The following is a 23360-nucleotide window of genomic DNA, read 5'->3' as shown; positions in this document are numbered from 1 at the left end:
GCTAAATTAAGCACGCAGAATATGGACAAGGTGAATAACTAGACCATTTATCCACTCTAATCTACTTGCATATTCTTATGAATTTTAGTGTCGTACGTATACCTTACACATTCATGAACTACTCCAGTACAACCATTAAAATGTTTCCTTTTAGAACAAATAAGTGTATTTTTCTAAAATATGGTTTAATAATTGTTTGTTTTTTTCAGTCCCCAAGTGGATAATGAAGAAGAAACGCAGGTAATCATCTTTAAGGAAAGTTTACCACAGAAGAATGTTTAATCACACAGAAAGGGTGGTCGATAGGACTGTGTGTACACAATGGACACTAACAGGGAGGATGAACGACATCCTGGTACTAATAGTTCTTGGGATGATCAATGGAACTATTATTGTGGGGAACTTCTTAGTCATCCTTGCCGTGGGTTCCTATCGAAAACTGAGGACTGTGACAAATTTCTTTATTGTTTCCTTAGCCCTTGCTGACCTGCTCGTAGGAATTGCGGTCCTACCTTATTCTGTGGCATTGGAGGTTCTTAATGTGTGGATATTTGGATCCGTTTGGTGTCAACTGTGGCTTGCTATGGACGTCTGGATGTGTACCTCTTCCATCCTGAATCTATGTGCAATCAGCGTAGACAGGTATATTGCCATCTCCAGACCAGTGCATTATCGCAACCTGATGACACCTTTTCGTGCTAAACTGATTATTGGGTGCGTGTGGATTTTCTCTTTCCTCATTTGCTTCCCACCTCTGGTGGGCTGGAACGACAGATCAATGATTACAGATATCGACCTACTTAACGTTTCCAGCATAGAGAATTTTGATTACCTTCGATCCGAAGAACTGTCCGCTTTAGAAAACAGGAGGAAAGATGCAATGCCTCACCAAGAAAAGCAGAGCAATGTTTCAGTGACTATCAGGATGGATTCCAGTTCTCATTGCTCTCCCGTTGAGTGTATCCTCACAAATAACAGAGGCTATGTGATATATTCAGCACTGGGATCATTTTATATTCCCATGTTCGTCATGCTCTTCTTTTATTGGAAGATTTATCGAGTAGCCATGGCTACCACTCGTGCCTTGAAGAGAGGCTTCAGACGAACCAGGACTTCAGATGCTTCCACCAGCAAAGAAGGAAAACAACAGACCGTCACTTTACGTATTCATTGTGGCAATCCCGATCTCGTTCAAACATCTCCAAACAGTCTGTCATCCGATGTGGTTGAAGCCAATGAAACATCCTTTTTAACTACTCCAAATGCCTATCGGAAAAGAAGTTCCACCCCCTCAGTAAATGGGAGAACTTCTCCTCAGTCGCCTCACAGCTATGTTACCCTACATCCATTCAGAAAATCATCGCATGAGCCGATTGTGAAACGTAACTCGACTAACGAAGACAATCCCAAAAAGAAAGAAAAGGTATTTTGTTTCCGTAATAGTAAACTAGCCCGGCTGCATGCGAAACGATTTTGGTCCGAAACTAAAGCAACAAAGACTGTTGGGGTGATAGTGGGAGGTTTCATTTGCTGCTGGCTGCCATTTTTTATTCTCTACCTTCTCCGTGCATTCTGCAAAAACTGTTTTCCCACACTACTGTTCTCCGTATTTTTCTGGTTGGGTTACTGTAACTCGGTTATTAACCCCTTCATCTACGCCCACTTCAACAAAGACTTCAGATTCGCATTCAGGCAAATTTTATGCCGCTGTTCTTTGAGGGAAGAAGGTGTCTCATCACTCCTACAACAGATTCACACCCCTACGTTTTTTGAAGAGAGCTGAGGTTGGAAATTCGTGAACAAAAAAGGAGAAAAAAAAATCTGCACTTTCCCTCGTGTATTGTGCTGCTCCCTGACTATAAAATTTTAGTTATCAAATATTGTGTTAATGTGTCTTTTGAGTTTAAGATGTAACATTTCTGTTTTGTTTTCGTTAGATATACAGAGTGGATAAGAAAGCTGTTGTGTTTAAAGTTCTATCTGTAATCACACAACACCACGTTTGTGCTTTTATTATATTTTCTATGAAATAAGTGTACACTAACACCCTATAGCTGTATACGTATTATATTTGTTAAAGGCTGCCAACAAAATTAGCTTTTAAAAAAAGTTTATATTTGATCGCTTATTTATCTGGAAAAGAGGGAATGAGGATATTTTTGTATTTACGCTCTCTGTCCAAAAAGAAACCGAACTTTTCTAAAATAGAAGAAACTAGTGGCGCCACCTGTTGTATCTTTTTGTTGTGGAAAGCGGCAACCTTCGTTAGTGTTGTGTCAACTGTTTATGACATTTGTTTCATCAGTGCCAAGAGTGACAGGGTGTTTTGGCGAACGGTCGGAAAATGAGTTTCAAACAGAGCTGCGATTGACTTTTGTGTTAAACTTGGTAAAGGTTTTACTGAAACGCATCAAATGCTTCAAAAAGCATACGGTGATGAATGCATATTCCGTACTCAAGTTTACCAGTGATTTAAGCGATTTCAAAGTGGTCGTGAGACGCTCGAGAACGATGAAAAGCCGGGCCGTCCAAAAACTGGACTGAGCGAAGCTAACATCCAAAACTTGCGTGATTTCATCAAAGAAAACCAGAAGTAGTCCGTGAGATTGATTGTAGATGAATTGGGGATTCCAAAATCAACTGTGCACAACATTTTGATGGCGAGTTTGAGCCTTCGTAAATGGAATTCGCGATTTGTTCCCCACAAGTTCACCGATGACCAAAGATAGTATCGAATTGACAAGGATTTCATTAAAACCGCTCGTAAGGACTCAAATTCGTTGAAACGATCGTTACAGGTGATGAAACATGGTGTTTTGAGTATGTGCCCGAAACAAACCGCCAGAGTGCTGAGTGGACACCACCAGAAGAGGGCCATCCGAAAAAAAGGTCGCTTGGAGAAGTCAAAAGTAAAGAAAATGCTGATTTGTTTCTACGATTTCAAGGGCATTATCCACAAAGAATTCGTTCCACCTGGCCAAACGGTCAATGGTGAGTTTTAGCTCGAAGTTGTGAAGCGATTGATAGCGAGAATTCGTCGCGTACGGCATGAATATCGTGACGACCGACCGTTCGTCAAAACACATTGTCACTCTTGGCACTATAACTCGGCTTCTAATGAAACACATATCATAAACAGTAGACACACCACTAACGTAGATTGCCGCTTTCGACAACAAAAAGATACGACAGGTGGCGCCAGTAGTTTCTTATATTTTCAAAAAGTTCGGTTTCTTTTTGGACAGAGGGTGTATATATAATAAAATTATATAATAAAATAATTTATATATATATATACACCCTCCTTCCTCTTTGTTAACTTTGATTTTTGCATGTTATGGATTAAACATACACATTATATATTTATTTACCTCTGTGTGTAATACTTACCTAAAGATTGTGCTTTTATTCACGTTTTTATGCTCCATCTAGTGGCAATAAATAAGTTAAACTCATGATTAATACATTCTATATGTGATTTACTCAGGATCAAAAAGGAGTTGCAGATGACAAAAATTTGCTATTCAAACCTAATCCTACAATTTTTCTTCTCTCACAAGAGATGGGCATGAAAAATTGGAGTATTGTACCCATCACAGTGCAAAACTGAACAGCGAATATTTACCTACTGTATATATATATATATATATATATATTAGATTCATTATTCAATTTTTGTTTTAGCTACTTTACCCAGTGATAAGGAATGCAAGTGTCAGCATCAGCAAATTTATTTTTAAAGAACAGTGTATAAAATACGTAGCATACATAGAAATCTTTTTGCGTTGATGATGTGCACAACAGACCCCCAAATCATTTTAAAAATATACTATGTCACCCTCTTGCTTTCACAACCGAATTAGTCCCTTGAAAACCGTTGTAAATCGAACTCTAATTTCCCATAAGCTCAGTGTCATAAAATGGGAGCTACTTGGAAGTCTGTGATGTGATATTTTTTTGTTCATTTTTTAAGAAGAGCTTATAGTAGAATGAAACTTAGAAAAAAGTTCTATCACTTCATTGTGAATTCTTGAAGGCTTAAAATTAGGCTACCATGCCATTGAAGAAAAATTTTGCCAATGGGGAAGGGTCATAAAGCTGTGGCTATACCGTGTTGTGAAATGTATTGAAACACCAGAGAAATAGACAAAAATCCAAATATTTCATTTTGTGATAACGTAGGCCTATTTCTGACCTAAATCCACGTACTTCTCACAAATTTCCTGAGAAATATTCATTCAGGACTGCCTTAAGTAAGGCGATGAATTTTATCGATTTGGCCATAGATACTTACTGAGCATGTAGTTTTTCTGTTGTCTGGGGTTTTCTTTTCTTTTTCTTTGTTTTTTTAGCATTCTGTTAGTGTCAGGACTTTAGCTAGAAGGTTCGTTTTACTCCGGGAACTCCGGTTTTTATATCACAAAAAATCTAGAGCAGATCACACTTTCACTAGCATGTTTACAACTGAAACGGTCAGATCAAGGACAACCGTCGCTAATGAACACACACACACACACACACAATTTGCATAGCCATGTACACTGTATGGTTTCTATTTGGATGTTCTTTTGCATCGTATGTGCACATCTACAGGGGTGCTTTCTTACCTTCAAAACAATGTAAAATAATATATTTAAATATAACAATGCATATATTATAATATGATATTTGTTCAGATCTGCGCCTAAGCCAAATGTTTCTCCGTGGAAATTAGATCGTGAAGCTCTTTACCTATTATCCAGTATATCAATGAATAGTAATACTGTTGTAGACTCTATGAACTAAAGTTTCTCATATCTACATAGAAAGAGGTTTCCGTGCCATTCTTCCAGTCATCCTTTCATGGCAGTCTATTGGATTTTATTGTTCGTTTCTCGTCAGAGGTGACAACCTAACATTTCCGAAAGCTGATAACGTTGCTCACAGCTCATTTTGGGCTTCGATCAATATCAGATAGGCCAATGAAATGGCACCATATTCTGACCTTTTTTAAAGTCAATTAATTTGTCATGTGCTATTGAAAGTATACAAACGAACAGTCGACTCTTTACACACACACACACACACACACACACACACACACACACACACACACACACACACACACACACACACACACACACACACACACACACACACACAATTTGAATATATTTCTTTAGTTCCTTTTGTCACGAGCAATTTCCCTTAAAGAACCAAATATAGTTAAGAAAGCATTCTCAATTAATTTCGCCTTGCCATTCCTTAGTGTTTTAAATGTTTTAAGGCACTTTTATCAAGCATTATTGATATTTATTTATATTTATTTAAACGAGCTCAACATCCAATTTCATGCTGAATAATAGAGACTGAAGTATATAAAGAACATAATAGACAATTTTTTACCTGGGGTATAATATACGATAAAGATACCAAGCTATTTTAAATATAAACCTGGTTTTAATCCATTTCCCACTGATGAGACCTTAATAAAAGTCGAAACCGGTCTGGGTAGTGGCCCCTCGCCTTTAATGCATAGGATCATATATCTCCTCTCCAGGAGATGTGCTTTGCATTAAGGGTAAATACTAAGAATAGTGATCAGAGCTTATTCCACCTTTACCACGAGTTGTCTAAGACTTGCACTACGTGGGGGTCACCCATACTTGCACTACTTGCAGGAGCAAACTTGATTTTCTTGTCTGTTTGCTTACTTGTGAAATGGATTAAAACCAGGTTTATACTTAAAATAGCTTGGTATCTTTATTATTATATGTTCACTGGGCATCTTCGGATGCCGTATGGTCACTCCGATGCTCAGTGATGTGCCACACCAGGCCTCGTTATGTAGTCCTGTTGTTTGCTTTTCTAGCGGTCTCAACTCTCTGAAGATCAATCACTCCAGACACACCATCCATCCATCCATCTCATTGATGGTCTATCCCTTCCTCTTTTTCCAGGAACTTTACCTTCTGTTACTGTTCTGAGAAGTCCTCCTTCCATCCTTTCAATGTGTCCAAAATATTTTAACTTACTTCTGTCAATATCCTTAAGGAGGCTTAAAGTTCTACTGATCTTTTCTGACACCCATTCATTTGTACGTCTTTTAGTGCATGATATCCTCAACAGCCTTCTATAACACCACATCAAAAGCAGATATCCGTTTCTTATCTGACCTCTTTAGATTCCCAGTATCACATCCATAAATCGCTGTTGGAAAAACAACTGCATCCAAAATCCTCAAATTTGTTCCCATGGAGATAGATCCATCCTTCCAGATTTTAGGCAGGTCTCTGACTGTTGTTTTAGCCATTCCTAACCTTTTTCTGACATCTTCTGAACAACAATTCTTCTCATTAATAATGGATCCCAGGTACTCAAACTTGCTGACTTCCTCAATTCTTTTTCCATTAAGGTACGCTTGCTTCTCAAGAGCTTCCCTGTTTGTATTTCCTTTGAGAACCATAATGCCAGGATTGAGTTGAAGTCCACTATTATTACTGATCTTGTTAACTTTGTCAAGAATTAGTCCTAGTTCTTCCATGTCATTATTGTATCATCAGCATTACTGATCAATCTGCCTCCTATCCTAATTCCTGTTCTAAGCTCATCCAATGCTTCACGCATGATGTCATCTGCATATATACTAAACAAGTGAGGAGAAAATAAACATCCATGCTAAACTCCTTTTCCAAACTGAAGCCAATCAGTCAACCCTCCACCTGTTCTTACCATGGCTTCTTGCTCCCTGTACAAGTTGGCTATCAACCTGATAGTGTGTTGAGGAATACCCATTCTTTTCATTACTTCCCACAGTTTCACATGCTCAACACAGTCAAAAGCTTTAGATTAGTCTAAGAATCACATTACCAGAGGGAGTCTGAATTCTTTATATTTTTCTATGATCTGTCTAAGGCAAAGGATCTGATCTCTTGTGCCCTTAGCTTTCCTAAAACCTGCTTGTTCCTCAGGCATTTTGCTTGCATGAGATATTAAACTAATAGTTCTATAATTCTTGCATGCGTTCATATCACCTTTCTTATGTAGTGGTATGAAAACCGACTTCTTCCAGTCTCCAGGCATTGATCCTGTCGCCCATATCTTTGTAATCAATCTATGAAACACTCTTTCTCTCCGTTCCCTATGACCTTAATTAACTCTGCTGGGATTTCATCTGCACCTGGGACCTTATTGCTGTTAAGCTGCTTAACTGCTCTTTCAACTTCATGCCTAAGTGGAGGAGGTTCCAAATCAAAATTTTCCTGGTGTGAGGACTCCACGTTTTCTTGATCCACTCTGCTATACAGTTCCTCACAGTATTCTTTCCATCTGTTTTTGATTTTCAACTCTTCTGTTAGTAATGATTCATTCCTGCCTTTGATGGCATTCAATTTAGGCTTAAACTTGTGCTTTATAAAATAAAATACTAATAGCTAATAAAATACTTATTAAGATTTATTTGTAAAATTTATTTAAAGAAAAAACATATCTAGAGCTTCAAAATAAAAGAAAATAGAAAAATTGTATTAAAAGATATATAAAATATGCTACGCATTAACATTAATATTTTTTTGTAAATCATAATGATAAAACATGCTTGCACTGTAATTTTAAAACAAAAGGGCTTAAATTGCTCATTTGAGGATTGCCGATAATCTTTTGCTACCTTTGGTTTATCTTAACTTAACATATTAGAATACTATTACCTTCTACGTCTTTTTTTTCCATTGAAATGTATGGAATATACCATTTCACTGTGAATTTTCCTAATTTCGTTCATAACTTTTTAGCTTCGAAGATTCACTAATTTTACTGAAAGGAACAATAATAAATAAACATTACTATTTTAATCCACGCAGGCAAACAATATTTGCTGTTTAAAATATAAAAGTTTAGAGGGCGCTTACGAAATTACAAAAATGGAGGACGCATTGTGTACTTAGTGTGAGGTCTTCATTAAAATTTTGCATGTAGCAGTACAAACGGGAGCTAGTACGTCAAATGTAAATAATTAATATAAAGGCTCGGGGATCTGTTTATTTAATACGTCATTTCCAAACTGTGGGGCAACTGTATCAACGAGGAAGAGAAGGGGAAAGTACAAAGTGATGTCTAAGTAACAACATCAACTGTATTATAGTTCGGTACAGTAGCAAAGCTGTGTGTAAATGTACTTGCAATATTATATCATTCTAAACAATCGATGTATTAATTTTTATGTCTTATTTATATTTATACATCTTTATAATTAGTCCTAAAATGTATTAATTTACTGAATTTAGATAAATAAAATACTTATTAGGATTTAGATAAATAAAATACTTATTAGGATTTAGATAAATAAAATACTTATTAGGATTTATTTGTAAAATTTATTTTAAAAAAATAAAGCAAGGCGTGATGAGAATGCTTTTACGATAAGTGGAGGGCTAGAATAAAAGATACATGATCTTTTGGGCGCTGCTTCATAAAATTTGGAAACCATTGATCAAATAGCATTGAAATGATGTTTATTCTCAACTGTTTTCTTCCTGTTTCAATCCAATTTCTTCAGCAAGATGGGAAGGATATATTTTTTTTTCGTTTATTTTGAAATTTCTTTCTTATATTCTTTTTATTTATTTTGCTGACTTTACGGTGGTCTCTGTTATTTCTATTGCATTCGATTTATTCCAGTTGATTGTATTTTAAAGTCAGTGTTTATCTTCGACTCGACTCTAAGAAAGAAGCAGTCACTTCACATTTCTTTCGAAATCTTACACCACTGCAATTCCATTCTCGAAGATGCAAGTAGTAATAGCGAGAAACTTTAAAGTAAAAATAAAGAAAGAGAAAGAAACAAAAATGTTTTATTTATTTGTTTATTTATTTTATCACGACGATGAATTACACATTTGAAGCACAAAAGAAGTGTTGAACAGGAGAACTATTTACGGGAAAAAAACAATTAAAACCAGTCTCTTGAAGAATGCATAAATAGACTATAGTGAACTACACAGATTAAAAAATGCATGCTAATCGTGTCTCTGATTACTAACTTGAGTTTGAATATGAGTTTGGTATCGTTTAAAAAATTAAAAAATATTAAAAATAATATTTTTTACATTATGTCAAATAAGAACGATGCCTTTATTCTCCGATTTTTATTTCATAATAAGCGATAAAGGCGATGTTTACCAAATCCATTCAGAATTTCACCGGCATGGACTTCTTTCATTGATTTTCACCTTACGAATAATTTTTTTTAGCTCGACATTCTATTATTAAGGCTCGATTAGTTACAAATACATAATTATTAAGGTTAGTGGCATTATTTTTTATTAGAATTTAAAATTATTCAAAAATTCTTGAAAACATCCAGCACGTTTTTCATTTAGCTAAGCTGAATCATGTTTAAAAATTTCAAATTTGGTAAATTTGAAGTACATTTTTGGTACATTTTTCAGTGCACAGATTTGCTAATCTACTGTCTAATCTCCGACAGAGATTTGTTTGGAATTATGGAGAACCAACTAAAGCTATTATGTAGGTAAATTATGACTCTTACTACATTCCTAATGCAAGAAGACGAATATCTTTTAACGTTCTTTTTTTTGTGGGGAATTTCAAATGAAGACAGTTTATCCAAAATGCAGCGCGCCTCGCTTTTTTATGTGTTATGGGAAATGAGAACTGTGTGTGTGTGTGTGTGTGTGTGTGTGTACGTGTGGTCATTGTTCTTCAAGGTCCTTCATGTTGCTATAGCACGTAGCCTTCAATGGAACCACAGCACATATTCGATGTAACATTATTGTAGCCGCTACCTGACATTTTAATGCGAGCATGGCTTAAATGTTTTCTGTATTTTATTTATTTATGCAACATATTCTTTGTTCCATAACTTCGTGTAGAAAACAAACGATGAGGAAACCAAAATTTAATATTCCGTGTATTTTTAGCAACGATGCATAGGATTTAACTAAATGTTGGAATTTGCTTTCTTCTGTTAGGTATGCAAGTAAGAAATATTTCAGCAATAGTGTTTTTGAGGTCATTCTAAAGAATAATCTTCGAGAAAAATAAAAATTCTAATGGATACTTAAAGTAGCCAAATTTTTTTTTTTTGTGTGTGTGTTTGTCTGTGCTTACTTCTTGCCAGAGATAATAAAATTATTGAAGGCATGTTTGCTATTTGTTCATCAGCGTTATTAATCCTTGAAGGGGGGGGGGGGAGTTGACGATTTTAAGGGGCATATTTTTACTTGAAAATCAAATTGCTTTGCACGAAAAATTAATTACTTAATTAACAAAATATTGTTATCATTTTTTTAGAATCACAGTTTACTGAATTTAGATATTTCTTTAATATCAATTAAGAAACTATTGTTTTAAAACTCCGTTTATCCATAAGATTAAGCAAGGATGCTACTGTAAAACAAATTATACGCTTTCGTGATGTTATGGTGATGTACAGAATAACCAATAAATCGACCATCAAGAAAACTAAAAATAAAAAAAAAGGAAAAAATCAGCGACAGTAATAAGAACAAAATCGTGAGCTTGCTTTGTTAGAATTACTGCGTGTAGAAATATGAATGAAACTCGTTTAGAACAGGTTAGACAGCCTCTGTATGTATAGATATCATTTTAGATTTAGAAATAAGCGAGTTTGTTGCTTACTTTTGCAAAAATTTCACAAAGAATCTCTTTTATCAAGTTCTTTGCTAGGTGAACTTAAGCTCACTCCATTCCGACACAATGGACATTTTGTAAGCAGAATAAAAATATTGTTAATTAGTGCAATGACGTTGCAGATATATTAATAGGATAGAGACAAGTTTCATATTAAATATTCATTGGTTAGAGTTTTAAAAAGCTGTTCCCTATACTAACAAATCTGACACATCATCATAATAGCATCAAACACGTGATCAGTATCAGTACAACGAAAGCTGTTAAGTTTTCAAGGAATATTTCATGGTAAATATTCTTAGTGTTATAGAAACCTGGATTACGTCATAATTATGTAGTGATTTCTTATCTGATTAATGTACACTTGAGTAAATAAACATTCTTTACCTTTTTAACTCATTTTCTGTGTCCATTATTAAAATAAATATGCATACACATTTCATGAATTACATGATCAGTTTACACTACGAAATAAGAATTATGCAGTGCTTTACGACATTTAGCAAACTGTTAATTATTTGGTAAATTTAAGCTATTTAGTAAATACTTTTCTTTTTAATTCACAAAAAAAGAAAATCCTGCATAGTAGCAAGCACATCGTTTGGTTTTCTATTTGACAAACAACGAAAGCGCCCTCTCATATTCATAGTTGTGAAAAAAAAATGTGAGAAATTCAATACTCTGGTGGTCACTATTAAACGGTTATTTACTATATTCATTACTGATTTCATAATGAATTGTGCAGTGCTTTACGACATTTAGTAAACCATTAATTATTTGGTAAATTTAAACTATTTAGTAAATACTTTTCTTTTTAATTCACAAAAAAAGAAAATCCTGCATAGTAGCAAGCACATCGTTTGATTTTCTATTTGACAGACAACGAAAGCGCCCTCTCATACAGATAGTTGTGAAAAAAATGTGAGATTTACTATGTTCATTACTGATTTCATAATGAATTATGCAGTGCTTTACGACATTTGGCAAACTATTAATTATTTGGTAAATTTAAACTATTTAGTAAATACTTTTCTTTTTAATTCACAAAAAAAAAAAGAAAATTCTGCATAGTAGCAATTTCTGTTTGACAAACAGAAATTGCTACTATGTTTTCTATTTTGACAAACAACGAAAGCGCCCTCTCATACAGATAGTTGCGAAAAAAAAGTGAGAAATTCAATACTCTGGTGGGCACTATTAAAGTTATTTACTATGTTATTACTGACATTACTGATTTCATAATGAATTATGCAGTGCTTTACGACATTTAGCAAACTATTAATTATTTGGTTAATTTAAACTATTTAGTAAATACTTTTCTTTTTAATTCGCAAAAAATAAAATTCTGCATAGTAGCAAGCACATCGTTTGGTTTTCTGTTTGACAAACAATGAAAGCGCCCTCTCATATAGATAGTTGCGAAAAAAAAAAAAATGTGAGAAATTCAATACTCTGGTGGGCACCATTAAACAGTTATTCACTATGTTCATTACTGATTTCATAATGAACTATGTAGCCTCAATTTCAAAACAAATAAAGTTCGGGAAGAATTAAAGATTAATGATCGATGCTAGCTATTAAAAAATATGAAAAAATAATCATATCATATGCAGTATTAAGAAGCAGTGTGCTGAAGCTTAGGCTTAAGGACTCAGCGAGGGAGGGACTTTGAACCACCTACAAACTATATAAACTACATAATTTACCGTTCACACAACGCCATCTATCGCCCAACTAAGAATACGTTTTCCGGTCTCCATTTCGGCCTATTGCAGTCAGTCGATCTTTTGGAGCAGACAAATTAGTTTATTATTTATTTATATTTATGTCTTCCTCACTGAAAAACATTGGAATTTTAAATTCGTAGCTCAGCAAAACAGACAGTTAAGGATTTAATATTTTATTTTCAAAGTACTTTAAGAAATCTACATTATGCAATAAAAAAAATCGAATTACTCCCCATGGTATGTATGTGTGCGTGTATGTTTAAAACTATTTTATTTTTGTAAAACTTTTTAAATTTAATAAAACATTTCGTTTCTAGCACGATTTAAGTGTTCAATCTTAATTTCAAATGTATTAATATAAGTAACTTTCACACGTACAAATAATAATGAACCAAAAGATAACAAGATTTTTTTTTATTATTTTACCTCTTCCTTCTTTGTGATGTATTGTACTCAATTTAGCTTTATTTATTTGTATCCGAAGTTTCTTATATTCATCTTTATTTATTATTGATTTTAAGCCTCAAATTTCCTTTTATGATTTTTACGAAGTAATGTGCACTATCTCAAAAGGCAAACTGTAGTACTTGATTACAGTACAACTAATCTTTGCTTCCTTTTTATACGACATTACATCACGGAATACGATCATTAATATAATTTTCTGTGCTCCGCTATCATAACTAATCACATCATCAGAATATCAGGCTTGTCTACTAGAAATAGTCTCTCCACTATTCTTCACAGGAAATATATTTCTGATGTTGGTAGAAGATAAATTATGTATAAAATTTAGTAAACTTGTAATAACTAAGTGAAGAGAAGACAGACTTTACAGTTAGAAACATACATTTTATAATACAATACGAAGTTTTTCACACTGCTCAAACATATTATATTATAAATATACATGCTATGTAGGCTTAAGTTTCTAAAGAATGCTATATGTTTTTACATTAAAAAAAATCAAATATTTTGCTTTAGGATATTTCTATACCAAACGATCACAGGCCAATGACATTGCAGAAGACGGTATTAATAAACAAATAAGGAAATTATTGCATAATTGTATATTTCTACGGCGACAACTTTAGGAACATGTAATATCATATCACCTGAACCTTGAGCTGCTTTTAGCACACGTACTCTACACAATTTTGTTTCTTATAATTTTTGTCATTGAAAAGGTTTAGTTGAAAACGACTCGTCAATTTTTTATTTTATTCTTAAACACCGAATTTCGTGAAATTTCACTATGGAGGTATTATGATTATTAATGGAACGAAGCCTAACCACTGGGGAGGGCAAGTTAGCCCATCTCAGTGCCGGTCCCAAGCCCCGATAAATGGGAAGGGTTGTAAAAAAACATGCCAAAACCAGGGATGAAATGTCGAATCACAGAGAAAGGACAACGGCTAGGGTGTCCCCTGTAAGTGACGCGCAGTTCTATCGCCCGAGGACTGAATCGGGTCGCTGAATGTGGGTACGATGAACGAGAAGAGTAGGGAAATAGCAGACGTGATGAGAAGAAGGAAGCTGAAGATCTTGTGCGTGCAGGAGACAAGGTGGAAGGGCAATAAAGCAAAGGAGCTGGTGGAAGGTTTTAAACTGTTTTACAGCGGTATGAATGAGAATGGAAGAAGCGGAGTTGGAATCATCATCGACAAGGAGCTGAAGGGTGAAGTCTGCGAGGTGTGCTGGAAGAACGATCCTACTATGAGTGTTAAACTTGAGATTGGAGGAAGCGTGGCTGTGATAGTGTGTGAATATGCTCCACAAGTAGGTTGTGATGAGGAGGAGAAAGAGGCCTTCTGGAGAGAACTAAACCAGGTAGTAATGGGAATCCCTGATGGTGAGAGAGTGATCGTCCGAGCAGACCTGAATGGGCATGTAGGAAAGCGACGAAGTGGTGAAGAAAGGGTGCAAGAGGGTTAGAGTAGTGGTGAAAGAAATGAGGAAGGTAAAAGAATCGTAGAGCATGCTGTAGCCTTCGACCTGGCTATAGTTAACACGTGGTTTAAGAAGAGAGTTGGATACCTGATAACGTATAAGAGCGGGGATAGGATGAGTCAGATTGACTCATCCTATCATGTGCAGAAGGGAACATCTGAAGGAGGTGAAAAACTGTAAAGTGATTGACGGAGAAAGTGTAGCAGCACAGCACAGGTTGGTTGTGGTAGACTATGATATAAAAGGGGAAAAGAAGAATAGACAGAAGTGGCAGAAAGACAGGAAAATAAAGTGGTGGAAATTGGAAGAGGAAGGTCCAAGGAATGAGTTTAAAGAAAAAGTATTGGAAGGAATGAAGTTACCAGAGGATGTGGAAGAATGGTGGAACGTAAATAGTTGGAATATTAGAAAAATTGGAGAAAATGTGCTCACTATAACATCAGGAATGGGGTCGCCTGAGGATAAGCAGACATGGTGGTGAAATGAGGACGTGCAGTTGGAGATCAGTGAAAAGAAAGAGGCAAAGAAAAAATGGGACTTGAGTGGAACTAGAGCCGACAAGGAGGCATATAGTTTAGCAAAGAAAAGTGCAAAGAGAGCTGTGGCAAGGGCGAGGGCAGTTGAAGAGGTTTATGAAGTACTGGAGAGGAACGGTGGTGAAGCTAAGTTGTTGAGAATAGCGAAAGCTAGAGATAAGGCCTCGAAAGACATACCATCAGTCAAGCAGATAAAGGACACCACAAGAGTAGTACTACAAGAGGAGGACAAAATCAGAGGAAGATGGAAAGAATATTTTCGTAATCTACTAAATGAGGAGAATCCAAGAGAGGTTTGAGGATGGAGAGGCAAACGAAGGATTGGTGCAGGACATAAGCATAGAGGAAGTGTATTGAGCACCGAGAAAAACGAAGAATGGAAAGGCTGTGGGGGCGGACCAGATATCTGGAGAAGCTTGGGCAGCGAGGGCCTAGATAGATAGATAGACATGTTATGGGATCTGATGAGGAAAATAGCCCAACAGAAAAAGATACCAAAGGAATGGAGGAAAAGCATTCTCATCCCAATCTACAAGGGAAAAGGAGATGTTCAAGATTGTGGCAACTATAGAGGGATCAAGCTGATGTCACACACGTTGAAGTTATAGGAAAGCGTAATTGAAGGAAGGTTACGGCAGGAAACAAATATTGGTGAGGACCAGTTTGGATTTATGCCAGGAAGAGGGACAATGGATGCAATATTTGCGCAAAGGTGATTGATGGAGAAATATAGGGAGATGCAGGTGGAGCTACATATGGTGTTTATAGACCTGGAAAAAGCATACAACAGAGTGACCAGACAGGAGGTATGGGAGTGTATGAGGAAGAAGGCGGTGTCGGAAAAGTACGTGAGGTTAGTGAAGGAGATGTATGAAGGAGCAAAAACTCAGGTCAGGTCTAGTGTCGGCATGACAGATGGGTTCCCCATTGTCGTAAGGCTCCATCAGGGATCAACTCTGAGCCCCTACCTCTTTGATCTGGTCATGGATGTACTAGTGGAGGAGGTCAAGAAGGAGTCGCCAGGGAGCATGATGTTTGCCGATGATATTGTTCTCTGCGAATCATCCCGAGAGAAGCTTGAAAAGACCTTGGAAGAGTGGAGAAAAGTATTGGAGGAGGAGAGAGGCATGAAAATTAACCGGGTAAAGACCGAATATATGTCAACGGGGAGTGACTAGGATATGATCATACGACTCCAGGGTGAAAGGTTAACTTCAGGGAAGAAATTCAAGTACCTTGGGTCGGTCGTCGAGAGGAATGGTGAACTGGATGAGGAAATACAGCACCGAATATCATGCGGCTGGATGAACTGGAGGAAGATGAGCAGGGTCCTGTGCGATAAGATATTGAATTTTAAGATGAAAGGAAAGCTGTATAAGATGGTGATGAGGCCAGGGATGCTCCATGGTGCAGAGACGTGGCCTATAACAAAGGCACAGGAGAGGAAGATGCGGATGTTGAGATGGACGAGTGGTGTGACAAAGAAGGATAGGATAAGGAATGACTACATCAGAGGGACGATCAAGGTGGGACCGATTGGTAAGAAAGGACAAGAAAGCAGGCTGAGGTGGTTCGATCATGTGGAGAGAAAGAGTGAGGAGTATGTTGGTAAACTAGTGGAGCGTATGGGGGTGGAGGAAAAGAGGCAGGCCCAAACTCAGATGGAGGGATAAGGTGGCAGAGGATCTTAGGGAGAAAGGATGGAGTCGGGAAGATGCCCTGGACCGGAGAAAATGGAAGAAGAAGATTAAAGATGGGAACGCCGACCCCGTTTAACACGGAATAAGGTATAGCGAAAGAAGAAGAAGATTAATGGAATGAAAATTGCTGTCCGGTAGTGTACTCACGTGACCAAATGCATATCTTACTAGCAGCGCTGTTATTTATGTTATTTAATTCATGTAAAAACACATGAATTAATCTTTGATATTAATATGTGCATTAATATTTGCATAATTTAATGCGCATTATTAGTGAATTAATCAATTAGCAATAATAATATGTACTGATATAAGTATCAGTATTAATACGTCAGCATTAATCACAATTGCAAATATGCGTATTATTTTCTTTTTTTAACGCTTCTTATATACGTCACTAATTTAACTGTCCTTGTCTGGACATATCTGAAAATCTATTTTAGTGACTTTTCTAAAGCCTGCTTCTATTTAAACACGTTCATGTCAGTCACGCGATATCGCGTGATGCGCGTTCTCATCGGGCGACCGATCACGCGTTATCGCGTGGACGTCGCTAACTACATAACCACATAAAAAAAAATTGGCCACCACACGAAATTCCAATTTTCAGCTTGGCAATGAAAATATTAAATCAAATTAACAAGCTGTGGGTATTTCGCCTGCATACTTTTTTATTTTTATTTTTTGGCTGTTCTACTAACATCTCGTAACTTTTGAAGGAATAATATCTGCTTTCACTTATACTTAAAAAAACAAGCAAATGCATAATTATAGAAAACAAAGAAACCATAGTAAAACAATTACAGAGTTCTTTGAAAGGGTGAAAAGAAGAGTTACAAAGAATATATTCAGATTATGGGATTTAGATTATAGGACAGATTGCGAGTATGTGGATCACAGACTGATTAACAGGAGAAAGAGGGTGATTGTGATAGAGGTCTATAAACGTTTGAATAAGTGTTATGAGATTTCATCTGATGAAATTTTTCGTTATATTTCCTGGGGAGAGAACATGGGGACATCCATGGAAGTTAAGGTTATTGGCAATCAAAAAATGGATAAGAGCTAGGTTTTTCACCCAGAGAGCAGGGAGTGAGTGGCATAATTTGCCCGTACGCATAGTGAGTGCATCTAGTGTGAATGAATTTAAAGGAAGGTATGATAGCTGGTTCAGGTGGTTTATAGCCTCCCTCGATGAGTCCTTGATTCACTGGAGGTCTCAGATAATAATAATAATAAAATTATTGATTTATCGAAGAAAATTTGTGTGGTCTTTTAAACCCCAGATTAGTAGAAAATGTTTTTAACGCAGTCCTGAATAAAGACATTCCAAGTCCGATTCTAGTCGACGGCAAGAGGAACCTTTTGTAATTTTTCCTGAGTTAATCGATGTCTGGCATGGTGAAACTCTTTTTTTTTCTTCAGGAAACTCTTATTTTTCCTCAGTTCAAAAAGATCCACCATAGAACTCACAATATTTCAGACAATAATATATACAGTGTTATGGTAAGGACAGCGAGATGATGGCAGCTGTCTGCAGTACTCCTCTTTGAGTTCAAATTAAAGTCAATAATAGTCCTGAGCCAGCTATTTTGTAATTGGCTTGGGGGGATAGCTGCCCACTAGTCTTCAAAAGTTAGGGTTAAATGGCTTTACTCCTCATCTACTCCTTTTGGGAAAATAAAAGGCATTAGCAGATTTCTTTTATTTTATGTTTTAATAAAGGAATTATTAAAACGTTTCTTTTCATGAAATTTTTCTTAAAAGGAAACATTTGAAAACATTCGATCTCTTTGGATCGAGAATTTTATTCTCGATCCAAAGAGATACTTTTACGTTTTGTTTTATGTGTATAAACAATTTGATGATATGAAATGTCAAATGTAGTCTAAAATGTTGTGACGTTGTGAAATGTCTTGAAACTGTTTGGTGAGGGTCCATGATATGCAAAATGAGCACACGATACTAAATCATTCTTCGAGTTTGTTCACACTGAGTACAAACGTATTTTAAAGAATGTTTATACTCTCTTAATGATGGCAAAGGTCATCCCATTATTAGACAACAAAAACAGACGGACATCTAGAATTTATTTCAGAATTATTTAAATGTGAAAGATCACAATCGTTTACCCCCTGTATTGTTACTTGCTTTCTATATTTACTCCCTGTAAATACAACTCACAGGATAATTGAATTGTTGAAACGAAAATTGACAAGCAAGAATACGAAAATCATTTCTAAAATGAAAGAAACGCTTTACGAAGCTTTGTTACAACCTCAATTACAATATTTGCGCAGATCTGGCCTCCTGGTTTCGGAGGTGATGCAGAGAGATTGCCAAGTAAGTTTTAAAGATGATATCGAGAAGACTGGAGATTATGAGGAAAGATACAAGCGAACAAACAGGATAAAAACTGGTGATATGCTTGAGATGTACAAACTTTTGAAAGGGTCTGAAGGGATGAGATGATAGAACGTTACAAACTTCTGAAAGAGTCTACAGTAGACTCTGTCAGAAGTTTGAAAGTCAGTGAGCACCAGTAAATAGAAATTTTCACTTTGTGCAGGTTGAGGAAGAAAACAAGCATATGTTGGGATATGGTTAGTACCATTACTATGGATGGCATTAACAACCAGAATGAAGGGAAAAATCGTCTATTCATCTTTTTAAAACGTCCAGCAGCTGCCAAGTTACGTGATATGCAAATTCCATGCATTTGGTGTTTAAACTTTTCCTGTTGGCGAATTTTGGAACTTCCCCCTCAGATATCGCTTCCACATGACACACAATGTATTCCTGCAAAGTTTCACAGCATTTGGATTTTTTGGTTCAGCTCCACAAGGCCTTAATAAAACAGGGATACTTTAATTTTGATCAGCCTGTATATATTGGTACCAAATATCATTATGGAATTTTTTAAAAATCACTTAACATCTTCTCTTCCCCTACAGGGAAGTATGCGAAGCCGATTCAGCCCTATCTAATTTCTGGAGACTGAGGAGGCAGTTCAATCTCCACTAGAAGCCAATCAGAGATAGTTGGCCCAAGACTATCACTAATTATACACGACGCCAGAGAAGAGATGCGGCTGACAAGTGCCACCATCTTGTGGTTCTTAATCCTATCAGTATGTTTTAGCGTCTGCAAACAGTGTGGGATCTATGGTCGATTTTAATGAATTTACTGGACAAAAAACCCCGAGTTTCCATGAGAGAAAAACTGCTTGAGATTGCCAGAGATCGACTAACTCGGGAACAGGTCGAAACATGCTTAGTAAAATTGCTTCTAGTCGGCGACTAGAATAGAACTTCTGATGATCTTCCTTCCGGCGATCTAGCACAGTGGATGGCACACACGACTTCCACTGAACTACATGGGGTTTTTCATTATGGCTTTTATAATAGAGAACAGTGAATCCTAATAATATCAAGAAATAAATCAGAAAAAAAGTAAAAGAAATATAACTTAAAATAAACACAAATAAAAAGAAAAATAAACTCAAGAATAATAAAAACCGTACAAAAAAATGAAAATTACAATAGAGAAATAGGTAGGGCAAAGAGCGTGCTTTATGTACTGAAGTCTTAATGGTGCCAGATTTTTGACAGTTATAATGGTGTGTGAAATGTGTTATAAATTTTGTGCAGATTAAATTGTAATACGTTTATGGCAAAAGTTATAAATTTCTTAAGGAAGCTGCTAAGGAGTTAATGCTCAGTGCTTAAATAAAATTATGTGGAGCGACATTTCAGTATAGAATATGTCTATTCCGATCTGCGAAGCTGCTAGTTGAGCGTCGTATCATGCTTATCACCAAGTGATTCAGAAGTTCGTGAGGCAAACTGGTTTACTCCTCCTTCAAAAGATAAGGCCTTGTTTATTTTCTGGAGGGGAATTTCGAACAACAGTGTGTCTTTCTATTACGTACCAAACGTGTTCTATACGGTTGAGATCTGGGGAGCGTGCTGGCCACTCGATACGATTAATATCTTTGCTCTCCAGAAGTATCTCCAATGTTCGTGTAATGTTGTGTAGCACTACCATTCATAAAAATGAATTCTTAGCCTACAACACCACGGAACAATCGAAAACGACGTTGAAGAGCGTTGCCGTAGCCATGACTCCAGCACCGCCATATCTATGCCTTTCAAGAACATTCTCGTGATGGTAAGCAGTACCACTTTCATATCAGATCAAATATCGTCCAGAATTGAATAAAAGACTAAAACGAATCTCACGTGAAAAGAGTACATTAGCGAACTTGCGTCTTGTTCATTTTTTATGGATACAACGCCATTGAAAACGCGCTCTATAGTGAGCTGTGGTTAAAGGGAAGGAGGCTTCCTACTTGTCCCAGAGGTCTTGCGGCAGTTTATCAAGGTATCTGCGTATCTGTGCTTGAATGGAGCCGACTTGCAAGCTGACCTGAGTGGTTTATCAATCACGTTTTGTTATTATAACCAAAAAATATTTTAATGCTTCGTTTTAGAGCGAGAGTACCTCTTACCAAACGTCTGGAACACATTCCATTCGTTTGAAATGATGCACAGAGCCCAGATACAACGCTGTGTGAGATTCCAAACTCTGTGGCAATATCAGTAATTCTGGGGCCTTCTTCAAGCTTTCCGATAATTCTTTTCTGCGTGAAATCATCTAGATTCTAGATGATGTCTTTAAGAGATTTGTGCGATCGAATTCATGTCTGGTGATAGTGCTCGTCAATGCAGTTGTTGGATACCTTCAGTTCCAGGAATCTCCATCACCACTTGAGCGCTATAGGCAGTCACTCATGAAAAGAAAATCTGAGCTAACCATATCCCTACAAAGTCGCACTTACTTATGGTTCCAGAATCTGTTCTTAATGACTAAGCTCAGTGATGGAATTCCTATCGAGCACATGATGAGACATGGTGCCATTGATCATTATTCTGTCCAATAAGAGAATACTGCCGCCATTGTGATTGTCCCTTTCTCTGATATTGGAGGGATGGTACCACATTTCTCATTTCATCCAGATCAAAAAACGTCTAGATGCATCTGTAGGCTAAAATGGGAACTCGTCAGAGAACAGAACTATACCCTATTTCTTAGTTCCAAGTCATATGCTCATGCCACACATTTCTACGAGATCTCCGTCAGACAGGAATATTTTCACGAGTGGGTTCAGAAGCCTCAAGAGACTGCTGATTATCGGACATTGTACTATTGAGCCAGATAACGGTCTTTTCTGTTGACGTAACCCTCAATCGATCTTGACCATCTTCTCTTGTGTCCAGAAACTGCGGCCATAGTTCAAGCGATACTTAGTTACACGTTAACCCAATGTGCTACTTTTGGATGGTGGCTTATCATCAGTGGGCAGCTATTTCAAGAAACCATGATATGGATAGTTTCTGGATGAAGACTTGCCATTATGAAAATTCTGGAGAGAGACGTGATGAATCAGTAGAGAAAGCAGATCATCTACCTGTTAAAATAAAAGGTGAAGAGTGATCTGATTGATAAGAAGAGAGGAGTGGCGATAGTAAAGAATGGGAAGGAGTAAGGAGTGGATAAAGATGGGGATCAGATAGGGAAGAACAAATATAGAGAAGAGCAGTCAGCTCATAGTTCTCGTCATTTTAGCTCAATGCTATCAGATGCTGTTTCTTTTCACGAAAATGACAGACCCCTTACCAGATGGAATGGACCATGGAGGAAATTAATGCTCAGGAGACTGGTCTCTTCTGGACCAATCTCCCTGATTGGACCTGTGCTGCTTGGATTCTTCCACGACTTACCTCCGGAGGGGAGGGATCTAAAACTAGCATACTTCTCAGAAACTATGTTAAATTTATATATTTTCAATGTAATAATAAACAAAATGTGAAGATTCATTCTTTATAGTGCACAGACCATTTGTTCTTAAATTTCGTGTCTCTCAGAGCTGCTTCCTATCGATAGAAACTGCCATAGAACATGCAGAGATGATTTGCTGTATTTTCAGCATTGTTAGAAGATTAATGATGTTAACGTTTTTCTTTCTAACCTTCTAGATATGGTATTAATTGCAAGGCGTCATTGCTTCTTGTGAGAGTGTAGGAAATGTAGATGGATGATTTGTTGTTACAAAAGAAGGTGAATGCGAAGTACATCGCTCAACCTTCTCCACGCCTTCCTAGAGACTGGACACCGATATTAGCGAACAGCTCGATGCTGCGATAAATATCACAGAACAGGTTACAGATATTATATATCCTCCGTATGTCGATATTCATTTGAATGTAGCCACCGCAGGTTCTCCTCCATGCTCCCAGGTTTATCGTTGGATAACTTCTATATTTGATTAGATTACCACCGAAGAGGATGTTGTTGTCGGTTCCAATGCCAGAGATATTGGAAGGTTGGATATTGACAAAAATTCGTACCAGGTCTTTTTTTGTCCCAGAAGTTAGTACCATCCGCAACCGTAGAGGGTGGCTGTTCTAAAAGCTAGCAAACTGGTTATTCCACTCCAGGACAATTTCTGCTTTAGGACCTTGATGGCCTGTAATCCAAATAATGGGATTTCTTGAAGTGCCGACAGATAGCTGCTTAGATGATTGGTGTTTTAGTTAGATGGTGAGTAATATTTCTGAGATAATACATGTTTAGTAGTTGGAGTCTAAAGACTCCAAACTTCTCCGGAAGTTGAATAGCAACTGCATTACATAAATTGCTCAACACTTTTGGGGTTTCTTGTACGGCTCGCTTTCTTGCTCTTTTGAGTTGTTAGTGACATTGATACCAAACTGTTAGGCTGCATAGATGATAAT

At 36.7% G+C, this 23360-nt stretch overlaps 1 protein-coding gene across 1 annotated transcript; it reads left to right on the top strand.

Moving 5' to 3' along the window:
- The first annotated feature begins 340 nt into the window (after window positions 1-340).
- On the top strand, window positions 341-21505 carry LOC150092441 (putative G protein-coupled receptor No9). Its single transcript, XM_090414865.1, has 3 exons — window positions 341-849; window positions 937-1423; window positions 21224-21505. The coding sequence occupies exons 1-3, from the start codon at window positions 341-343 to the stop codon at window positions 21503-21505; spliced, it is 1278 nt and encodes a 425-aa protein (XP_090270991.1).
- Window positions 21506-23360: the final 1855 nt, after the last annotated feature.

The sequence above is a fragment of the Typopeltis vanoorti genome, chromosome 26 (genome assembly GCF_054136105.1).
Source record: "Typopeltis vanoorti isolate ZY-2024b chromosome 26, IOZ_Tvanoo_1.0, whole genome shotgun sequence".
Taxonomy (NCBI): domain Eukaryota; kingdom Metazoa; phylum Arthropoda; class Arachnida; order Uropygi; family Thelyphonidae; genus Typopeltis; species Typopeltis vanoorti.
Note: the sequence above shows the minus strand (reverse complement) of the source record. Positions and strands in the feature narration are given on the sequence as shown.

Bases quoted from the DNA above. Each gene is read 5' to 3' on its own strand.
- LOC150092441 (XM_090414865.1), top strand. From the start codon at position 341: ATGAACGACATCCTGGTACTAATAGTTCTTGGGATGATCAATGGAACT. The intron at 850-936 runs GTCCGCTTTAGA...GATGGATTCCAG, and splicing joins TACCTTCGATCCGAAGAACT to TTCTCATTGCTCTCCCGTTG. The intron at 1,424-21,223 runs GTATTTTGTTTC...GAAATCATCTAG, and splicing joins ATCCCAAAAAGAAAGAAAAG to ATTCTAGATGATGTCTTTAA.